The following is a 22,966-nucleotide window of genomic DNA, read 5'->3' as shown; positions in this document are numbered from 1 at the left end:
ACAGGGAGAGAGACAGCAAGAGGACGTTAGCTGTTGCCTAGCGGCCGAACCTGGACCAAGGTAAGCATCGCGCCAACCTCACCGAGCATCGCGTAGGTATTGTCGGCCTGAATTTCTTCCCGGGGGGCAAATACCTCTCAGCTCCCTGCCGCGGGTGGTCCTCGCCCCGCTGGGGTGGGCCTGTAACTAACGTACCCGCTCGGTTCGGGGGTGAGCCCAGGCCCTCTCTTGGGACCTTACGCGGAGGACGCAGGGAGGATTGTGGTCTCGGGATGGGAAAACGACAGTGCAGGTGCCCATTCCCCAGGCTGCCAGCAAGCGGTCACTGGCAGGATAAAAGGACACCGGCATACGGGCCCCCCGGAGGCGCCCAGGCCCAGGCGTCTGAGGTTGGCGCACTCGTGCACCTACCAGATAGCTGGGCCCATAAACGCGGCTTTTTCATTTAAGCTACTTAAGGGCTGGGTTTCTTCGGCCTGTATCAGCGGGTCTGGACCCATGGAGTTCTCAGCCTTTCCCCCTCTACGTCTCTACCTGAGCGCTGCGCGGCCCCATGGGGCTTCTTTCCTGAACTCGCTTGGAGATCTCTCTCAGGCGCCTTTACTCACCCTCCTCTCCATGTTTCCAATTCGCGCTCATCGCTTAACACTCAGCTTCAACCTCCTCTTCTAACACCTTCCTTGACCGTCCCAAACTGCAGCCCTCAACCCCTCCCCAGCTGGTGCGCCTCCCTGGGACCGAGGTGGGCGGTCCCTGCGGCATCTCGCCTGCACAGGTGGATGACTCACCTGCAGAATCGGACTCTACCATCCCTTAAGCTGGGGCCGGGGGTTTCCCCTGCCTTTCCCACATGCCCTGGTGTGCAGTGCCACCACTGCGCGCACTGACGGATGCCTTCCCCTCCTCTCCCCCTCTAATCTGACCTTTTAGGACCGAAATAAGGCTGTGGCCCACAAGAATGTAAGTCCCAGAGAAAAGGAGTGGCCTCCGACACCTGTTTGAGTTTTCTCAAGTGCCTTGTACTTATTTGGCACTCCCTAAACACAGTTAACGGGGACTCTATTTTTAGTCACCGACTTTGTGTGACGTAAGAAAGTCACTCACTTTTCTGAGACCACCTGTGAGATGAAAGATGCAATAAGTCTGCATTTGTGGAATTATTAAAAGCAAACAAATGAGAACTTTTTCAAATACTTCAAACCTGTTCTCTTTTCATATTCACCTCTTATTATAGGTTAAGTGAGCAAGACTTATCCACTTCACAGATGTGGAGCGTCCACGCCTGGAGATGTCAAGTGATGTTCCCAAGTAAATAGTCATGGACCTTTTCAGAGCCTACAATTTGGGGGGGTCATCTAGTTTACCCCCTCAACTGACAGGGAAACGGAAGCTGTGTCTGTGACCTGGTCAAGGTCTTATAAGTTTGTTAGTGACTGAAGCCAATAAAATGCAGTGTTAAAGTTAGAACATAGGTGTGCCAAGTTAGAACACAGGGGTGCCAAGTTAGAACGTAGGTGTGCCCAGCTCAGGCCGTGCCATTAGACCATGCTGCTCGGCACTGTTACAATCCTCAGCCGAAAGTCATTCAATTTTTTTTAAGAGATCGGGAAGGAGGAAGCAGCTTCAGAGGTTGGTAACAAGTTGCCCTGGGGTTTATCCTGTGTGGGGGGCTTTGGGCCCGTCAAACTCTCACCGAGCATCAATGTTGTTTTTTCTTACTGAAATAGGAATGAAACATCTGGTCCTAAAATTCAGGACTCAAAATCCCACAAAGTACTGTTTAATAATTTTCTAAGTTTCTACTAGAATCAACGGCAGATGCTCAAAGGACGATCGGGAATTTGTTATGAAGCTCTAAGTTAGCCTATACTCACAACTGGCCTTGGATCTGCCACTGCTCTTTTGTGAAAGACAATGTGGTATATTAAAAAGGTTTCTGGGATATCATGCAGTTATTTAAAAATAAGGAGTTAGATCCACATCTTTGATCAAGAAGGATGTCCATATTTTATTAGATGCAAAAAGGCAAACTGCAGAGGAATTATCTACAGATAAAATAAAAAAAAAATTTAAGTCATCAACGTAATGCTTTAAAAAACCTAAAATGGATGTGGATATATTTCTAAATAGAAATAATGTATAAATTGATATGGTTAATGACTTTTACATATAAACCAAACATCCAAACAAAAACCAAAACCCAAGTGAGTTCTATCGAATTGTCAAAGAACACACTTAATTCCGACCTTATATGTTCTTTCCAGAATATAGAAGAAAGAGCCAAAGCTCCCCAGTTCATTTGGTAAGTCTAGTACAATCTTGTTCCCAACACTAGATGAAGACGATTCAGGAAAAGTTCAGGTTCATGCACTTACGAATAGAGCTGTGAAGTTCCTGAATAAAACAGTGGCTAACTAAGTGTGTGTAAGACACCGTGATGACCAGGTAAGGCTTTTCTAGGACTCTGAGGAAGGTACAGCATCAGAAAATCGAACACAAAAGATGTCCTCGGATGAGGCCACTGCAAGCCCACTTGCCTGTTGTTCTCCTGTGGTGTACAGAATGTTGACTTTGAGGTTTTATAATTAAAAATGATGCTTAGATTGCCCCCAGAAAAAGACACTACTACTGGTCATTTTAAGAAGTGTGCTCTCCAAAGGCTAAAATCTTCATGTCAGGCAAGGCTTCTAGTGTGACACAACGATCAAGGACAATCAGGAGGAAGTTCGAGCTTTGCCACTATCTCGGGCAATTTATTTGACCATCTCTGCCTGTAAGATTGGGTCCTTGTCTGACCTTGTGCTTGGCTGTCTTACCTTCTCTAGCCAGGAGACAGATTCTTATAAACCCGGTGGCAGGAAACCTGTACCTGAGGCGGTGCTTGGGGCCGTCATACCTGTGGACCCATCAATGTCCCTACCCCCAACTGACCTGTGCAGTTTCTCTGCTGCACCAGCATCTGCTTGAGCTCGCTGAACTCGCTGGAGCCTTCCGTAGCCTCCTCCAGGGTATGTTCCTGCTCCTGCATGTCCAAGTCTGGCTGCTCTCCACACGGGTCGCCCAGCTCCGAGTCCTGGAAGCCATGCTCTTCCACCTGTCCCATCAGGGGCTCCGGGGTCTCCAGGCTCTCTGAGCCCTCATCATTGGTCTGCACCTCGATCTTAATCACAATCCCGTCGTGGGCTGAGAGAAGGCGGGAAAGGGGGGGGGAGGACAGAAGAACCCAGAACACGTTCATTTCACCTGCCCTAGAATTTACACTTCAAAATTCTTATTTTAGAGACCCTGAAGAAACATAATACTGAGTTGGCGTTGAGTAGACAAATAGAATTTTCCGGACATTTGTGCAACCTCGAATACCACCACAAACTGGAATAAGGTTAAAATAAATGCAAAATTTGTTTTCTATGACACCCTCCCATTTTAAATAGTGTTGTCAGGGTTTCTTTTAATGAGATCCTAATTCCCCTTTCCAGGTTAGGCCGGCGACGTCAAGTCTCTCGCTCCTCGCAATTCAACTGAATAAAGCAGCAGCCGATCACCTCCTCACCACACTGACGACCAGACACCCCCAAGTCCCCTCCTTGCCCACAGTGACAAGCAGGCACACATGCAAGACAGGAGCTTTTGGTTTTGATTTTTAGTTAAACGGCATCCAATTACACACATTACCACCCACCCCCCTGCTTTTTTTTTTTTAACTTGCCTATAGGTCTATAGGTCAACTTCAAATGTCATTACGCACACAGGCGTCATTTGACATAAATGAGATCAGAGCGCACGTTTCTGTTTTTCAGTTTTTTTTTTTTTTTCTCTTTTAATTTGCCTTCCCCGCCGCTTCCCCTCACTTCCTATTTCACAGTTGGGGCCTTCCCAGGTGACTCCTGTCACTAACCTAGTATTTTTTTCTATGCTTATGTTCTTCGGCCATTATTGGTCTTTAAAACATAAAATCGCCTTCTACATCGTCCTCTGTATTCCTTTTCTCAAATGTTTTGTAGAAATCCCACAACACCAATTCGACAGGGCTAGTGCCTGCCTTTTAAGAGCGGCGTGCATTCCACGTGCAGGCAGCGGCGACGCCCCAGCCGCGCCCTCACTGGATAACACTGGCTTTCTGTTCCCAGCCTTTCAACACGGTGAACAATATTGCAGTAAACGTTTGTTTGCGTCTCTGACTACAAAATCTCTATGAGAGTCCCGGGAAGGGAAATGCAAAGTCAAAAGGTGTCTGTATTTTTAACTCTGATAGATGTCATCAGACTGCTTTTCAACGAGGCTGTGACAATTCATATTTCCACCAGCCCTGAATGAGACGCCCTTTTTGTCACATCCCTGCCAGCAGCAGACACCACTGTGCTCTTCCAATTTTCCTCAGTCAGATGGGTGTAAAGTGATAATTTAAGACACTCTTAATTCCACCTCCTGACTAGGGTAATCTGAGGATCACTTATTTACTGGCCTCTTAGATTTGATCCTGTATCAACCATGTTCCGCTTGATTCGTAAGAGTCCTTTGGTCTCAGTTTTAAAGATAACCTGTTTTCTCTCATCGACATTTCAGATATTTCCCCCAGTATATCATCTGTCCACTGCCTCTGTGTTACCTTTTACCACACAACTTCCTTAAAGTTTTCATACTGTCAAATGTGTCCCTCTGTTTATGGCTCCTGGGTTTTCTGTCTCAGTTAAGAGGGTCTCCCCAGGTCCTTGATGGTTGGCATCTTGTCTCCCAGATCCTATTCCAAGGTTTTTATTCTTCGATTATTTACATTTCGGTCTTTACTCCACCTGAAATTTATTTTTGGTTTGCGCATGGTGTGAGGTAGGGGGTTCCGCTTTGTCTTCTTCCATATGAGTCAGGTTGTGCCAGCATAAACCCCCTTCCGGGCTGAAAAATCACTCTGTTAATCAAGGAAATTATAAATATAATGCATAAACATGTCCATTTATTGAGCATTTACCCAACAGATATTTATTGAGGACCAACTATGTGCCACGTGGTGTTCTAATGGCTCGAACAAAAGGGAGCTCCTGCCTCATACACCTCACACGGGACAATAAACACAACAGGGATGTCAGAGGTTACGGTAAGTGCTGGGGAAAAAGAGAAGAAACCAGGAAGCCAGTGGATAAAACCGACAGTCCCTGTTTTGTTCTTTCACCAGATCCCCTTGTCACTCCAAAGTAAAAGGGTCCAGTCTGTGAGAAAGCAGACCCTCCAGTATGCCAGTACCTATGCCGTACGACTCCGAGCTGTTCTTTGCAGTGTTTGGCAGTCCTTCAATTCCTCTCTGATTAGCCGAGGCGACCCATTCCAGAGTAAAGAGAACACAAAGCAGCTATAATGTTCCCAGGTTGCACCCCCGCTCCGCCCTGGCTTTAAATGCAGACGGTGGCTACATTCCCTCAGAACCCAGTCTCCAAAGATGTCTTCTCACTCTCCAAAGTCACCTGCGTCCTAGTCTCTACCTTAAAAAATTCATCCACATTTCTACCCTGTACTTCCTCCGGCTCTAGCTCAAGGCCGTCATCCTGACACCCCGTCTTTCCAGTCTCAGGAGAAGCAGTGTCCCTCGTCCCCTAACCCAAACCTCCACTTGCTGCCTTAATTCTGCCCATTTTTCTCTCTGGAACTGAATCCTGCTCCATCGGCTGTGCCCTTTTCTTCTCTGTCCTCAATCCCTGTCTCTGCACCAGACCCACAAACATCACTGACTCCAGTACAGAAAAATACCTTCCCTGACTTCACCAATTCCTTGAAGTATTTTGCGTGTCTCCTCCCTAAAATAAAAATTTAAAACTGTGTACCCTTTGCACCTTTTTGAATAAACATATAAAATGCTTCAATAACTGCTAAAGGTGCAATTTCTGAAGTATTATAAATATTGATATTTTAAAATAAACTCCATCACCCTTTAACGTCACCAGTGGAATCCGAGAACCCTAGCAATTTTAAACCCACCATTATTCACTTAAAAAATACGTGAACAAGTTCTTCGATAGTTGTAATTTTTCTATCATTCCTTTCCACCTTAAACTTCTATTTCCATTCCCACTTTGCCCATAGAACTTTATCCTCATAGAACGTATTTTTATGCCCAGAAGCCTTTGACTGGTCACCTCACCTACCATTCTACCACAAAAGTGTGTAAACTGGAAGATTAATTTTGCTTTCATTTCTAATAGCCACAGGTCTCTCTAAGTATTCCCCCCATTAGATTATCCTTAGTTATTATTACTGTAGAATGATAAACAGTTATTCAAGACAGAAAAGAAAAAAGTTGTTGGGAGTGCATCTCTTACAGGGATGGGTAGAGATTTTTCCCAATTGGTTCACTTATCTGAGAATGAATATTCTCATTGTTTGAGTGAGACAGAGTTCAGAATAAAACCAATTCCTATTTTGTGTTTTTATAAACAAGCATCAGGGAAAGCTCATTTATATTGACATGTGACAGTTGGCAGGGGCTTTGTTATGGAACCGGCACTCGATTCTTTGAACTTCTGAATTATAATGCTATGAAAGCGCATGGTTAACATATCATCAGAAATTGTTTTCAGTGACCCATTAGCTGACAACTTAATTAGTTTCTCATTCAACTCTGTTGAAAGCAAAGTACTGCAAATGGTCTAACTTGCAAAAGAATTCACTATCCAGGCCTCAGAACAATGCACTTCCGGTTGTGTACCCCAACATTTGGGGATGTCCCTTTGTTTTGTGACCCGGGGGGCTTCCTATACTTCAAATACTCCACAATAAGGTAGGGATGGGTGGGAGGTGCCTGTTCTTTCTTTGTGGATAGTGGGGTGTGGGGGAGAGAACCAGCATCTCAGGGGCCTGCGTGCGCTGTGCCCTCTCGCCCATGAGTTTTATGAATGAGAACAGATGAGCTAAGGACCTAGAAACTGAACCTTCAACACCATCTCTTGAGTCTCTTTTGGACCCTGTACTGTCACGGGCATGGGTACCCCAGCTTGAAGAGCACTGCCTTCCAACACCTGCCCCTGCGACCAATGTCCCCCACTCCATCGAACTTCTCACAGTGCTCTCGGCTGAACACAGCTGTGCTCCCCTCTGAACCCCAAGCACTCTTCTGCTCTTCTCTACGGCATTTAATTCTTTATCCCTTGAAACGACCAGTATTTACACATTTTCGCCCCTCCCCATTTGTCAGACAGTAAGGAAGCCAGTCATTTCCCTCAGGTCTCCCCGCCCAGACGACTTCTGAAAGAGCATTGATAACCAACGTGCATTTAGAAGCAGCGATCTGTTCTCCCATTTAAAAAAGCTAATCGAGGACATATACGTTGTGAGAACACAGTTTATGACCAGAGGTCGCATTTCAAAAAGTTTTAAAAAACATGGAGTAGAGACAACCAGCTTCCTGACTAGAAGGGGGAAGAAGCCACCGTCACACATCTCACCTCAGAGTACATGACCGGTGAGTCAGAAATTTAAACATAGATAATAAAGTCACACTAGTATTAGAAAAAAAAACCACAGCCTTTTTTCTCTTTTCTTTCTTTTTTCTTCTTTCAACTTCGAACGAGGAACAGGCTATTCCTAGACCTCTGGGACTTCAGATATTCCTTCTGGAGGCTGCCTGGAGTCATTCCGAATGCATGCGATGTGCCGACCCATTGCAAGTATAATTTCTGCTGTAATTGTTTTGGGAATAATTTTGGTAGTTTTGCCTTGATATTGTTTGGCTATAAGAAACATATTTAATTTGTGATTGCTTTTTAATCTTTGTGATCACATTTGTTCACAAGAACTCTTGTGAGATGGGAAAAACCTGTCCATCAAATTGTTTTCAAATGTACTTAATGTTTGTGAACACTAAATTTAATAATTAATGAAGCTGATAGAATGTTATATTTGTAGACGCTAAAACATTTAATTATTTACATTTTGCAATTTCCTTTTCGTTTTCTGGAGCAAAAAAATAATTTATTTCAAGTTTCAAATATTCTTTATAGAATATTGAAAAGCTCATAGGCCCAGGGCCTTCAATCATAATGTTTACTTAATAAAATGAGCCAAGTAAGTAATTCTACACTTGACAGGAAACCCAGACACCATAAAGAAAGTCACTGGTAAATCTGAATACATAAACACTTAAGACTGATAAATTTGAACACATGAAAATGTGAAACAGCTATACGGCACTCACATAAATACTATACACAGGTAAACCGTAAACTCGGAAACGCATTCACATACATAAGTAAGAGCCAATAGCCTCAATATTTAAAAAGCTTTTACAAATCAATAGTAAAAAGATGAATAGTCCAAAAGAACAATGGGCAAAAGGCAATTCATAAAAGAAGACATACTGGTAATCAATAAAGGTATGAAAATATACTCAAGTTCACTCTTAGGGAAGTCAAATGAAAACATCAAAATATTGTCCTTTCTAGCCAACACTCTAGCAAATGATAAAAAGATAAATAACACCTACTATTGCCATGGGTGTGGGGAAACAGGTGGTCTCATGCATAAATGAAGTTGAAATTGGCTCAACTGTTTTGAAGGGCACTTGCTAATATTTTATTAAATTTTTTATTGGGTCTATCCTTTGACCCAGAAAATCTACTTCTAAATAAGTTTCAGACAAATGCACAAAGATATATTTATAAAGGATCTTTAGTGAAGCACTGAAACTTATAAATACTCTAAATGTACATCAATTGGAGTTTTTAAAAATAAATTATGAAATCAATACACAGAACAGTACGGTCTGCTATTAAAAAGAACAAGATTGATTTACACGTTCTGGCCTGTGATGTCGAAGATACACTACTGAGAAAAGCAAGTTGCCAAACAATGTACTTCCATGTTGTTTGGATTTTTGTTTTTTCACTGAGTGTGTATTTATGTATTACTTATATAATTAAGGCCGTGTGTGTGTGTGTGTGTGTGTGTGTGTGTGTGTGTGTGTGAGAGAGAGAGAGAGAGAGAGAGAGAGAGACAATATGCACATAAATTAGAAAGAATAAACTGCTGACTCTTGAGAGAGAATTATGTGGGACTTTTGTGCTTTCTGCATTTTTTCTTTTTGAGTTATGTTGATGAAACTTTGGAGATTTTTAGAAAGTGAAAACCAGTATTGATTGCCATGTTGTTTCTCTGGAAGCTCAAAAGGAGGAAATGGTGGGTTGACACTGGCTCTCCAACCTTCTCATGGCTGCACTTTGTTAGATTTGTAAAATTTTGGTATATTAGTTCTTCGAAATCTGTTTTTCAAAAGCTCTCCTCCACCCTAACCCCATGTTATCTGCTCCCCAGAAGCAGTCACTTTCAATTCCTGTAGCTGATTCTTTTGCCATTTATCTTCATAACTCTACGTAACATGTTGTTACTCCTTGAATTTTCAATTTTATGTGTAATCTACTGACTTCTAACAACTGCAGGTGAGGACCACCTCTTCCCCATCTATCCACGTTTCTTCCAAATCCCCGATCATTCCAATTTAGTTTGTAATTCTGGCTGGATCAGTACTGGGAGTTTTCTGTTATTAGATTATGTAAATGTTATTTAAAATTGAACGATATTGTATACTTTAAGTACTTTTCTATGCCTATAAACCTTTTTTTGCTTTCCCTAGTACTAATAACTTCTTCTTCTGCTTGGCTTACTACAAATTCTCATGAACTCGGCTCCAAACTCTCCCCCAATCCTGCTCTGTAACTCTCAAATCGTTCACATATATTGGATATTTCTCAGTTTCATCTACTTGAAAAAATTTCTAGAAACTTCTGACATGCTCCAGTCTGGCCCAGTTGCCTGCGGGTACCCAGCTGCCTTCTTGGACTTCCCCTTCAGCAGCACCCGGATTCTCTTCACCGCTCCTGCGCTGGGAGTTCCTAAGGTCTTTTTCTGGGTTTCTTTCTTTTGGGCAAAGCATCTCCCCCAGCTTAAGAAAGGCGGGCATGGGAAACCACAAACTCAAAAGTGTCTCGATTTCACGCTCTCTCATATTTAATTAAAACAGTCTGACTAGATACCAAATTCTAGAATGGCTGGACAATATTTTCTAATTTTAACATTTAAAGAATTTTAGAGACATTCTACCATCTTGTAGCTTCCCATAACCGTTGAAAAGTCCAGAGCCATCCTAAGTCTTGTTTGTTTGTGTGAATCCGTTTTTGTTTTTTTTTTTCCCCCTCTCTGGAGCTTGCAAGATGGCCTTTGTCCTCAGTGGCTCTGGAATTTCTCGCTGAACTATCTAAGGTGTGGGCCTATTTCCATCCATTGTTCTGCGCAGTTGGTGGGCTCTTTCCATCTGGAAAACCACGTCTTCCAGTGCTGGAAACTTTTCTTGAATTATTTTGTTGCTGATTCCTTCCTTTCTGCTTTTGCTATTCTTTTCTGATATTCCCATTATCTGGATGTTGGACTTCCATCCTTTCCTTTACTTTCTTTTCTTTTTTTATTTTTTAACGCCTACAGCACCTGCTCTTCCTAGGTGGTCTCCATCCAAGTACTAACCAGGCCCGACCCCGCTTAGCTTCCGAGATCAGACGGGATCAGGTATGTTCAGGGTGGCATGGCTGTAGACGTCTGTTTTCCTTTTTGTCTTTTTGTTTTATTTTGAGATGTGTACTCAACATTATCATCTAATACTGCTACTGAGTTTTAAATTTGTATTATTATATTTTTAATTTACAAGAGTTTCTATTCTTTTTTTTTAAAGAAAAATAAGCATTATATTTTTTTGTCATGGATGCATTCATTTCTTTTACATAAGGATTATATGTGTATGTTTTATATACGTATATACACACACACACACACACACACACACACACACATATATATATTTAAACATTCTTCTTTTCCCTCTCTGCAATATCTGTTTCCTCAAAATTTATTTTTCCTGCCTTTTTTCCTTTGGTCTCTTATGTTGGGGCTTTTCCCTAACATCTTGTGGTTCCTGGTCACCCGTTTATACTAAAGGTGGGACACTCAGAAGAGAACTGAGCCTGGTGCACTCAGGCGGGGCGGGCTGACTATGGCCTCCCAGGAGGACGACTTCGCCAGGTCGTTTCACTGGGAAATCTCCTGGCTGGACCCAAGGTCTCCAAATCCAGCTCTTCCACTATCCTGCCCCAAGGGTTTATCCCTGGATGTCAGCATCGTCTGGGGAGCCGGGTTAGGAAAGAAGGCTGGAGATCTCAACATCTGCACGTCAGGTTTCGCTTATTCCTTGTTTTCAGCGTGGTACCCCACCCTCAGTTGTGCCCGGTGCCCATGTCCGGAGACTCTCCTGTATCACTTCCTCTCCAGAGAATAGGCCTCGGTCACCCACCGGGGTTGGAAGAGGCAGATGCCAGGACTGGGGGAGGTGACGAGGGGAGTGGTGCCTTTAAAGGCCTCTTTTAAGAGAAGTTCCTCGAACCCTCTGTTGTAGCCTCACCTTTGCCCCCATTTTCAAAGACACTGGAGTCTCTGGTGCCGATTCCTAAGCCCCGAGTGCAGGGGGCCGGGGAGAGTGCAAACCGGGCCTGTTCTCAGCTTTCCCCAGTTCCGATTTTGATTCAGCTTTCTAAGAAACCAGTAATCATCCAGCATTTGCTTTTAGGATTCCAAAATTTGGTTGCTATTATCTCCTTATTCACTCTTTTTAAAGTCCCTTCACTCTTGTTTTAGGATTGTGGGAGGCGGGAGTAAACACACGTTCGACCTGCCATCTTTAACTCGAAGTCTTTAGTCATGCATTGTTTTTCAAAACAATAATTTTTAGTCAGTAAGACTAATACGTGCTCGCTTCAGAAAACTGTACAAAGCATAGAGTAATATGAATTTGGCATGCTTCCAACCAGTTTTTTCCTGTCTTTTGTTTATATCACTGACTTACGGTATTTCCATGTTCCATTTCTGTGTCTTGAATTTCTCCTATCAAATGGATCATTCCTATCGATATTTCCAACAGGCTTCCACGATCTCCATCTTAAGCAAACAAGAGACCCCAGCGCCCCAGCTGCTGCCCGTGTTTCCACTCACAGCTGAACTTGAAACCACCACTGATATGAGCTTCCTCCCCGTCACTCCACAGCCCACTCCGACGGCCTCCGCTGCTACACGCCACCACAGTTCTCTTGCTAAGGTCACTGCCGCTGCCCATTTGCAAATCCAACGGATGCCTGTCGGCCTTCGCACCGGCACACCACACTGCGGGGTTCAGCGCCGCGGGCCGCACAGCTCTTCCCTGAAACACCAGCACGGCACCACCCTCACGTCTCGCTGCCCTCCGGCCGCTCGGTCGGTTTCCTTGGATTTCCTTCGTTCCTCCTTCTTTTCCCAAATCCTACCACTGTGGCTTTCGACCTGGCTGCGCGGGAGAATCACCTCAACGCTTTTTTAAAAATACAAACTCCTGGACCCCACCCAGATCGATACAGTCCAAGTCTCCACACCTGGGTCAGGGCTGCCACGGGCCTGGCCTGTGCCCTTCCCTCCTCCCCCTGCACCCCGCGCCGGCTGATCAGTCTATGCTACCAGCGCCCAAACGACTGTCTCTACTCATGTCTCTTTAAAAAAAACTCCTTCACTCAGCTGCTTTCTCAACACTTGCTTCTTAATGCTTCACAGGGATCTCAAACCTGACATGTTCTCGTCATTTCCCGAGATCTGAACCTCCTGTTGTCACCCGTGTACCCTCTTCCTAAAGTCACAGCCCTGGGAGTCAGCCCTGGCGCCCCTCCTCCCTAACATTCAACATCCGCTGATGCCAAGTCATTCGAGTCTACTGCCAAACGCGCCTGGCGGGTATCCACCTCTGCCCCGGGTCAGGCCGCGGCCTCCTACCTGGACTGCGAAGGAGCCTCCAGCTGTCTCCTGGCTCCAGTCTTTCCTCCCTCCAGTGCGTTTTTTTTTTGGAGCAACTAGAACCCCCTAACTGTTCTTTAGGTTTCCACTAAAAACCCTAATTCCTCAAAGAGGCCTTTTCTGATCTCCCACCTCACTAAGGTCTTCCGTGCTGTCTCTCACTGTCCTGGATGCTGGTCTTCACAGCTCGTCAGAGTTGGTGACCCCGTGTTTTTACATATGTGGGTGTTTTGGTAGTTAACACGGTACCTGGCACAAAAGACATTTGACGAACTACATAATAGAGATACAAGTGAAATTTACAGTATAGAAACTCTTCATAAACAGGATTTTTGTGGCCGCATAACAGCCTATCATAACATAATGTAAGATTTGTACATCTTCATCCACACTTTGGATTCTTTCCCAGGCCATAGATTCTCAGAAAGGAAACGATTAGGTCGAGTACATAAACATTTTAAATATCTGAAAAACATTTTAAGAATAGAAAATATTAAGTTGCTTTCTAAAAAGACTGCAACATTACACACAGCGTACGAGAATGTGGATCTCTGCCATGGCTTCCGGTGTGTTTTACGCTCTGCTAATTTGTTAGGCGAAACGTTACCTGGCTCCTCCAGGCCTCCACTGCCACCCTTCCAGGGCCATGCCTAGGAGCCCCAGGCTGAGTACATTGAGAGCAGGGCTACTATCTGAACCATCCTTGGGTCTCCTCACCCTTAGGGAACTAAACCATAGATAATAGTCTCGTGAATGAATTTACTTAGCCAGTTAATAAAATTGCCATGTTAGGTCTATTGAGAACTACGAAAATACTCAATTTTCTAGACTTTTCCCCTTGGTACCACATCATTGGGTCTGGCCCAGGGCTGACTTTGCAGCCGCCCTTGTAAGGGAGAAGACACATGGACACATGGACAGCCAGGTCACCATCGGCACGTTCGGGGCGCAGGAAGTGCAGATGCGCAGAACCGCCCTGCTCTCCAGAGGCCAGGGCCTTTGGTTTCACACAGAGGTGCGAGTCTGAGGCCATGAAGCAGTAGTTCCCATGTCCTCTCCTGTCCCCCCTCTCAGTGCAGGCTCCAAGTAGCTGGAGATGGTTACTGGGACAAAGGGCGCGTGCCAGCCCTTTGAGGCGGCCTCTCTGCGGCCCCCGCCCCCACAGAAGCTCAGGCCGTGGATGTGCATGTGCCAGAACCCAGGCCGGGGCAGGGTAGGTGACGTTACTTGCCGTTCGCTTCTGGCCCCACTCTGGGGGAGGCCCATCTATGACGAGGGTGTGACGAGCTCACGATGCTGCCATTCCAGCCCTTCTAAGAAGGTGCTGGGAGAGCAGCACCTGGACTACAAAACTGCACTGGGACATCACACTGGATCTTAGATTCTGACCATCAATTATCTCTCTCACGGTCTCATTCTTTGCCTTCTTTCTTATTTCTTCTGCTTTGAATCTATTCCCACTTGGCCCTTCGTATTGAATGTGGCCAAACAATTCAAAGTTACTTTCCCCCAAACAAAAGATCACTTTGCCATGTGCCACATTTTATCCCTTACCCCCAATTCTCATCTACTTTTAAATCCATCTTTTTTGTCTGCCAGATGAATTCAGCGTCAGCCTTTCCCCTTGATTTAAATCTCTAGAACGTAATGACACTGATTTCTCTGAAAGACACCAGCACTTATTTCTCCACAGGATTCTGTCTCTTCCGTAAGCTGCCTTCGCTCTTAGTCCATGGGGTTGACTTCGCATCCATGTTTCTGGGCCTCGTCCTTGGAGCCAGTTTACAGGTCCCAGAACCAATGACATGGCTTCATAACAAGACCTGACTGTTGGCCCCACAGTGGACGGATTATCCCCCATCACCACCAGTGGTGTGAGGCTGAAAGAGAGAAGGTCCCCCTTCATCGAGGGCCTGCGAGGTGAGCGACGCAGGTCTGAAGGCCACTCCAGACCAGGAGCTCCCAAAACGGACCACAGACCGTGACAGCACCGCGGAGCAAGCGTGCAGGCTGCTGCGGTGGCCGGTGTGGAAGGGGCAACACCCTACGCAGAATGGTGGTAGCTGGTGTTTACCAGACCGTTGCTGCATTCCAGTCACCACGGCAGGCCCCAGATATCAGTACCCGTCCCGTTTAATAGACGAGGAATGAGGCCTCCGAAAAGGCCGAGCACTGGAAATCACACTGCTAGCGAGCAGAGCGGCCGGGCTTCAAAGGCAGGCAGCCCGACGCCGGGGTCGGCACTGGAGCCCACGGCCAGTCCTGCCTGGCACTTCTCCGCGGCCGCCATCTAACAGCCTCGTCTCGACACTGTCCTGCACATGGTAGGACACTTCGGGTCAAGTCCATGTCTGTCCCTATCCTTCCACTGACTGGCTGCAGGACCGGGACGTGGCCCTTCTCCAGGGAGCTCCAGGATGCACGGGCACCCTGACAAGTGACCACCTTTCTTTCAATTGTTTTGTTTCCCGCAGAAAGTGTGGTGACACTCGGTAATGTCAAAAACTCCCCGAGACAAGGACCCCAACAGCATACCTATTTATCAGCCAGGCAGTCATGGAGGCCCTGGGCAGGCCCGGCACCCGAAGACGAGCCTCCTTCCCGCACACGGCTGGCCAAGGTCTCCGTGCAGGGCCTACCCTGGCCTGTAACGCCCCGCGCTGAAGACCTAGAAGGCAGAGCTCTGGGCCACGGCAGCCACTCACCAGCACTGGGATCTGCAGGCGCCTCGCCCTCCTCTGAGTCCTCCTGCTCCTGCATGGTCGGCCTCTCCCCGCGCTCCATCTGCGACATGAGGTCTGGCTTGGAAATTGCATAGTCTGGGCAGGAGGAAGGAAAGAAGAAGACATTCTATGGGGTGAGGTCGCACCGGATGCTGCAAAGGCGTCACCTGTGCGAGGGTGAGAGCAAGAGCAGCTCCCCGATCTGGGGCTGACCATATTGGAAAAGAAATGGGTCAAGTTTCTGGCCCTTTTCTTGGAGCCCACTGTGTGCGTGCACGTGCACACACGTGTGTGTTAATCACATTCTGTGTCCTTCCCTGCGGGGACCGGCAGTGAGGCACTGCCTATCACCAATGGAAAGCAGCCCTTCGGCCACCTGTCGCTCCTGTTGCTCACAGGTGGCCGATGCCTGCTCAGCTTTTTTTCATGACAAAGGCACAAGACATCTGAAATTTTATAGAGTGAAAAACTAATCCTGATAAAGTCTAGAAGCCACGACACAAAACACTGATAGATTTCTTTGCATTAAAAAATGTTTAAAGTTCTTTGGAAATAAAGTTAAAAGATGAAGAAAGTTGAGGAAATATTATTACACTCACATTTGTCATATGTAAGGCAAAAGGTTAATATCCATAATTACATACAAACAGCTTCTGCAATCAAGTAAAGAATAAAAAAGCAGAGATATGAATAGGCAATTCACAGCATAAATGCAAATGACCGGTAAACATATGAAAAGATGTGCAAGTTCGCTAGTCATCAAAGAAATACAGATTAAAATAATAAGGTGTCGTTTTCACCCCTCAGAAAAGACAAATCTTTAAAATAGATGAACATCGACTGGGCTAGGGTGTGGAGAAGTGGCAATGTCACACACAGTCGCACAGACACAGAGCCTCGGGAGGGCGCCGCAGCAGTGGCTGAGACAGTGTAAATGTGTACCCTCTGCTCCGCACACCTGCTTCTGGGAGTGCGTGCCACCGAACGCGCAGGTGCGTGCAGAGCCACGGCGATGCTTATGGCAATACTGCAGCGGTGAGGAACCAGGGCCCGGCCGCCGCTCACCAAACGCCCAGCGGTTCGTCTTCCCAAGCGGGCCCAGGCGTGCTGCCATGGAAAGCTGTCTGGGACTCACCATTAGGTAAAATAAGTGTATGGTCCCATTTGTGCAAACCACAAACTGCGTGTGCACGAGTGCATGCATTGTGTGTGTTTGCACACGCATAAAAAAATAGATGAGAAACCACACAAGCCAGTGGGTTCAAAGGCTACCTCTGGGGAGTGGTACTGGTCAGAGGGTGGGAGTTGCTCTTTATTATATAAATCTAAGTTGCTGAATTGTCATGGTTATGTAGATACTTTAAAAGGAAAGAAACAAATTTAAAAGAGAACAGTTATCTTATGGAGAGATATGTGTGTAGAAAATTAACAATTCTAGTGAGAATCAACATTTCTATACATCAGAGTATTTAAAATTTTCTAACTTTTTTGTATGCCCAAACAGTGACCCATATCAGAGAAAAGGATACGTAGAAAACCATAGTGTTTCCAGGTTTTCATCCTTAAAAGCTGTTATCTAGTGAAAACAAGACTCCACAGAGTGTGGGGTAAGAGAGAGCTCAGTGAAATTGTGACTTCCTGGTGCGGACCTAGGACCCCCCTGAGTCACAGCCTCCTCTCTGCACAATGGGGTCAGGAACCCAAGGAACATTAAGGCCTCAACAGATGACAAGTGTTCAGTCGCCTGAGCAGTAAGGCAGGAGTGCCCGCACCTGTCCTAGCTCCCCTCCAGAGGCCCGAGGACTAGAGGATTACGTGTGCTGCGTGGAAAGCCTCCTTACCCATGGAAACCAGAGACTCGTAGTTGCCCCTCATCACATTCTTGTAGAGCTCCTTCTGCCACTCGGACAGGTTACCCCACTCCTGCTCCGAGAAATGGACGGCGACGTCATCGAACGTGACAGGGACCTGAAAACACACGACGAACTCAGCTGGGACCAACTGGAGGGCAGTCACAGGCCTTCAGCTGCCAAATCCCAAAGCAAGGAACGGCCCCAACGCCCTGGCCTGGCTCGAACACCTCTTCCTAGGACGGGAGTGGGAAAGCCCTAAGGAGTAAGGAGCAGTTCTGGGGTGTCACCAAGGGCCTCTCTAGAAGTCTGGTCCTTTTCCTCTCTAACAGGATAATCCTCGCGGCTGCAAAGCATGGTGCGTAGACCAGCAGCAACAGCACCGTCAGGGAACCTGCTAGAAATGCAGACTCTCGGGCCCCACCCGAGATCCACTAACTCAGATTCTGCATTGAGTAAGATCCCCAGGCGACTCACGCACACAAAAAAACCGGAGAAGCGCCGGCCTAGAGGACACAGTCCGAGCTGCTTCCTGCGTGAGGCTGTGGAAGAGGCAGCAGCACAAAGGGACGGGAGGAAGTCTGGTCCACATTCAAGGTCTCTCGGAATCTTGGGATATTAAAACCTAACTATTCTCTATAGTTTTTTAGGATCCCTCTTGAAATCACATTTTTACCGGCATTAACGTGATTTATAAATCAGCTGATAAAAATGTTGAGCCGGACAGAGCCCCATCCTATTCCGAGCTCTCCCTGCACCAACGGTGAACCGCTGATCCACACTCCCGGGGAACTGACGGTGAAGCCTGGATACATCTGTCACTTGGCCTGCGCTTTGCCTCCTTGTCCTTTCAGACATCTTGGGCTGAACGCCCTTCTCAACTGACAATCCGATCACTAGGACATTTCTCCAATCTCTTAACCTACGCTTTTATCAGCAGGAGAAATAATTCGACTGTGGCCGTCCTGTTCTTTGGGAAACGCTGCTGGCAACTAGGTGTTGTTGTTATATTTTTCTCCTTCTTGACCATCGCTTTCCCCTTCTTCTATATCAAACTAAGTTCCTGAAACACATCCCAATTGAGATCGCTCCTTGGGAGCCCCAGTTGGGACGGGGTTACCTTAGGAACTTCTCCATTGCTGCCGGGGGGCAGCCGCAGGATCCAGAAATTTCTGTTTTTCAGCAGGTTCTCCATGTTCTCCAGCCGCCTCTGCAGGCGTGGTCCTGAACGGCAGGTGTCCACGAGAGCTCCAGGGAGGCGGCCGGCACTCACTCAGAGAGACCAGAGTCTCGTAGTTGCTCTTCATCACGTTCCTGTAGAGCTCCTTCTGCCAGTCCTCCAGATTCTCCCACTCCTGCTCTGAAAAACAGACTCCATCATTTTCAAGTGACCGGGACGCCTGAAATCACAAATGTCACACAGTGAGTCCTCCAGCAGCCCTGAAGGATAAGCCGGCACGTTAGAAACTGAAGTAAAAGGCCTACCTTGGGGGCCTCCGCCGTGCTGCCCGGGGGCAGCCGCAGGACCCAGAAGTTCCTGTTTTTCAGCAGGTTCTCCATGTTCTCCAGCCGCCTCTGCAGCAGCCCGTACTCCTGCAGCAGCGTCCCCAGCACGACCCACTTGCTTTCCAGGTGGTTCGCAAACTCCACGGCCGTCTTCTCGCAGTCGGCTATCTTCTTCTCATTTGTCCCCGTCCGTCCCTCCAGCGTCAGCAGCCGCATGGCCTGGGCCTCCAGTTTCCTCTCCACCGCCTGGACTGCAGCCCACACGGCCAAGCGGGTGATCTCCGCCGTCGGCAGTGGCGTGTCCTTCTGGGCTGCAGAAGAGACCTGGAAGGGGGTGTCCTTTTGGGAAACTGGGTTCTGGAGCAGGGGGTCCATGTTGGTCTCGGGAACTGTGGGGGACAGGGTGAGGGGATCTTTCTCAGGAACTTCAGGGGAGCGGGGTGGGGCTTCTTGATGGGTGGACTGAGAGAGAAGGGAGACCTCCTGATCAGCAGCAGCTGGGGGTGGATACTGGGTCTCCTGGGAAGTCAGGGGGCCCTGGCGCTGCGTCTCTTGCTCAGGGACAGCAGGGTACTGGAGTGAGGGTCCCTTCTGGGACACGTGTGGCATCCGGCCCGAGGTCTCTTGCTTGGGAGTGTGGGGTAGGGAGCCTTGCCGGGGAATGGTGGGATTCAGAGAAGGAATTTCTTTGGGGGGAAGAACGCGGGACTGGAACAGAGTGTCTCGGGGGAGACCGGCAGGGCCCTGTCGCGGGGGTTCTTCCGGCAGAACACTGGGGAATGACAGAGGCGATGAGCGCTGAGTCTCCATGTCCAGCTGCTGGGCCTGTGTTGAAGGAAAGGGCAGGATTGAAGGCCACCGTGTCCCGCTGGCAAAATAAATGCCAAAGATAAGCGCCCACATCAAAAGGGCGTTGGTAGCAATCAGGTATGTTCCGTGGACATGAATCTTTTCTGAGACCCTAGCACTGATTCGGACTTCAATTATAAAACTACTGTTAGCAAGTAAAAGTTGGTCACGCCACCTTCTGCTCTTTATAGAATACCTCCTTTTCCATAATACACGTTCCACAGGAACCACCTCATGAGTCGCAGGGGCAGAGAGGAGAAGGGGTCCTGGCCTTGAATCAGAACACTTGGCTCTTAGGCCTGTCTACATCTATTACTACCTGTGTCACCTTGGCCCGGTTATTCAACCTCTCTGTTCTCAGTCTTCATCAATAAAATGAAGATGATTATCGGACACACTTCCTACCTCACTGAGCTCTTTGAGCATTGAGCATTAAATAAACTCTGAAAAACAGCACAATTTCGTCAGGCATTGTTTCTATCCCGAGAGTCCCAGCAAGGTGGGAGGTGATCCCTGGCGGGGGCCAGTGCTGTCGACCGAATTACCTCACGGGTGAACCTGACATCCAGCCCCGCTGCCTCTACTCAAATTATCGGGCAGTCATGGTGCCCATGTTCTTTCCCTCACTGTGTTCAACAGCGAGGATACACAATGATCTTAAGCTTCACAGACTCTGATAAAAGCTGAATTGTTGACATCAATGAAGTTCCTAAAAGAGTTTTTTACATTATGGGTTGACCTTGACATAGGGAGGAACCCTATGGCTCGTGAGTTGGGGAACGAGGAGGAAGGAGGCCTGGAAACAGAGCCGAAGTCACTCAGTTTTGTGACTTGAGTCAAGGTGGGTGGGGACTGGAAGCAAAATAAAGATTGATTCCTTTTGGGATTTCAACGAGTCGCACTCTCCCTGTCCCGCACCTTCACACATCCACGCTGAGAGAATTCTTGTGTCCTCAGGGACATGGAGCCAAGATCTTAAAAGTGACTAGTTCTGTATTTACCTATCCAGACAATCAACAGTTTGTTGGAACTGACCAGAATCTCTCCAATAACAATGTTTGCCTATTTCCTCACCAGATATCTTCAGTGGATTCACTCGATGCCAATCACTAAGTACCATATACAAGTGATGTTTAAAGTAATTGAAATCCCATTTTCTTTGTTTGAAAATTAACATATCTCTGGTGTCCAGTCTGGAATATAGTATGTGCTCAATAAATGTCTGCTGCATGAACAAACAATATAGACTGTTGAGTTATGAGAAAAAAAATTAGGGTAAATAATGAAGTTTCTCCGATCATTTACCAAAGATCATCTAAACCTATTTGTATCTTCTGGCACATTCATTCATTCATTCATTCACTCACTCACTTGTGGGTCTCTTAACTGAAACAGCATTACATTTTTAAACCAAGGATTAAAGGTTTAAGACCTTGTTTTGGCAAATTCAGAGCTAATTAGTGGGATGATACTAACGATTATTTGGCACTTACTATGTGCCATGAGCTGTGTTAAGCATTTTAAAGAGTTATCTCATTTAATCCTCACATAACCCAGAGTTATTGTCCACACTTAGCACATGAAGACATTGAGGCCTGGAGAGGTTAAGTAACTGCCCAAGGTCACACAGCTCTGGCACCAGGGCCCTGGTTTCGGCTCACACTGTAGGTCACCTCCAGGTCTCAGCAGTCAACTGAGGCAGCTGGTCGGTGCTCTGAACGCTTTTTACCTCTAAAATCCAGAGCCCTGGAGATTAAACAAAGATCTGTGGGAGGTTCTCTCATGGGAGACTTGGAAGGCCTGCCTGTGAAGACATTTCCATTTAAAACTAGGGTCAGGGTTCCCTCTGAAAACCTAATTAAAGCAAATGGCTTCTCCCCCTCAAAAAACATACATGGTCACATACACGAAATTCTGCAAACACTTTCAAGGGATTCACAGACCCCAAAACCTGAAGGCTTATGAACAACCAAGCTACCTCTCAACTCCTCACAGGTGAGGGCAAGACTGGACTTCCCTCTGGGATAGGAGCCTCAGACACAGGGAAAGTGACTAGCGAGATGTGTCACAATAGACACATTATGGCCCCATCCTCAGAGGGGATTAGGGTATTTGCCTACAACTAGTAGGAAGAAGGGAAAAAAAATCCCCTCAGGCCAAGTTAGTCTCCCTGAGTAATATAGGGGGTTTAACCAAAACAATGAAAACAAGCTTCAGTACAGTAAATAAAGCCAGCAGAGCAAGACATCTTAACCAACCAGTCTAATCAGAGCTCTAAAGGAAAATACCATTTCTTTGCTCTCCATTATTAGACTGTCTCTCTCTCCACTTCCGGATTTGGAGGACTATGGAGAAACGAGGGGCCACAGGGCCATGTCCCCTCCCCCGCACCAAAATAAAAGCCCCTTGCTATCATTTCATAATGTCTCGGTTTTACCCTAAGCAGAAAGAAGTGGCTAAAAAGAGGAATGTATATATCTAACATTAATAAGCTTGTATTCTCCATTCGTGGTGGGGGGGGGGAGTAGAATTTTTCTGAACTGTATTTTATAACATTTAACTGTCCCTTCCTACCCCATGAATCCCAAGTAAATGGAGTCTCCAGGATTCATGCCATATTAGCAGAAAACTACGTTAACCACACATATCTGACTTATAAAGAAAGCTGTACCATTTTCTTGTATGACCCAGTGTGGTTCACCCAGCATTATATAGCGCCCTGCAGACCTAAGCCTGGAGGTAGACATTTAAAAATCTTCATTTTCTCTTTCTAACAATTTTATTATGATTATTTTTTAAGAATTAGAAAGCTCTTTAGAAAGCCTAACATCCTATATCCCGACCCCTTCCTGTACACAATAGGAAACTGAGGCTCAGAGACACTGGCTCCCATGCAGCAATCCTCCCAGCATGGCTGCTGCATCTCCAAGAGCAGGTCTGCGGGAAGATTTTAAGACTGATTTATAAGAACGGCTCACTGAAGAGGCCCATCAGCCCCCAAGCCCTTAGGAGCTCGCTCCCCAGATCCCCATTCGTCTGGACACTCAGAGTTTGGCCTGGGGCCCTCCAGGTGCCGAGACTGGAGGCCGAGACGCCCGAGCCCGAGGGTCACCTGCTCCCCACGGCAGAGACGCGGGGCTAGGCGCTGCCGGGCCTCCCATCCGGCCACCGCCACCGCCGCCGCCCGCCCCCCAACCCCCGACG

General features: G+C 46.8%; 1 protein-coding gene and 1 pseudogene across 2 annotated transcripts in view; both read right to left on the bottom strand.

Annotated features, from left to right (window-relative positions):
- Positions 1-22,966, bottom strand: part of ZNF777 (zinc finger protein 777) — a 30,611-nt gene that overhangs the window by 6,000 nt on the left and 1,645 nt on the right. Inside the window, exons 2-6 of one of the 2 annotated variants that reach the window (XM_006920647.3) lie at positions 18,981-19,738; positions 18,528-18,615; positions 17,399-17,525; positions 15,540-15,653; positions 2,932-3,183 (exon numbers count right to left, since the gene is read on the bottom strand). In XM_006920647.3, the coding sequence (XP_006920709.3) occupies positions 2,932-3,183; positions 15,540-15,653; positions 17,399-17,525; positions 18,528-18,615; positions 18,981-19,738 (1,339 nt within the window). Of the gene's footprint in view, positions 1-2,931; positions 3,184-15,539; positions 15,654-17,398; positions 17,526-18,527; positions 18,616-18,892; positions 19,739-22,966 lie in introns of both variants that reach the window. The other variant, XM_006920648.3, reaches the window with a different exon arrangement.
- LOC112469950 lies at positions 10,447-10,564 on the bottom strand (annotated as a pseudogene).

Source organism: Pteropus alecto, unplaced genomic scaffold (genome assembly GCF_000325575.1).
Source record: "Pteropus alecto unplaced genomic scaffold, ASM32557v1 scaffold48, whole genome shotgun sequence".
Lineage (NCBI taxonomy): Eukaryota > Metazoa > Chordata > Mammalia > Chiroptera > Pteropodidae > Pteropus > Pteropus alecto.
Note: the sequence above shows the minus strand (reverse complement) of the source record. Positions and strands in the feature narration are given on the sequence as shown.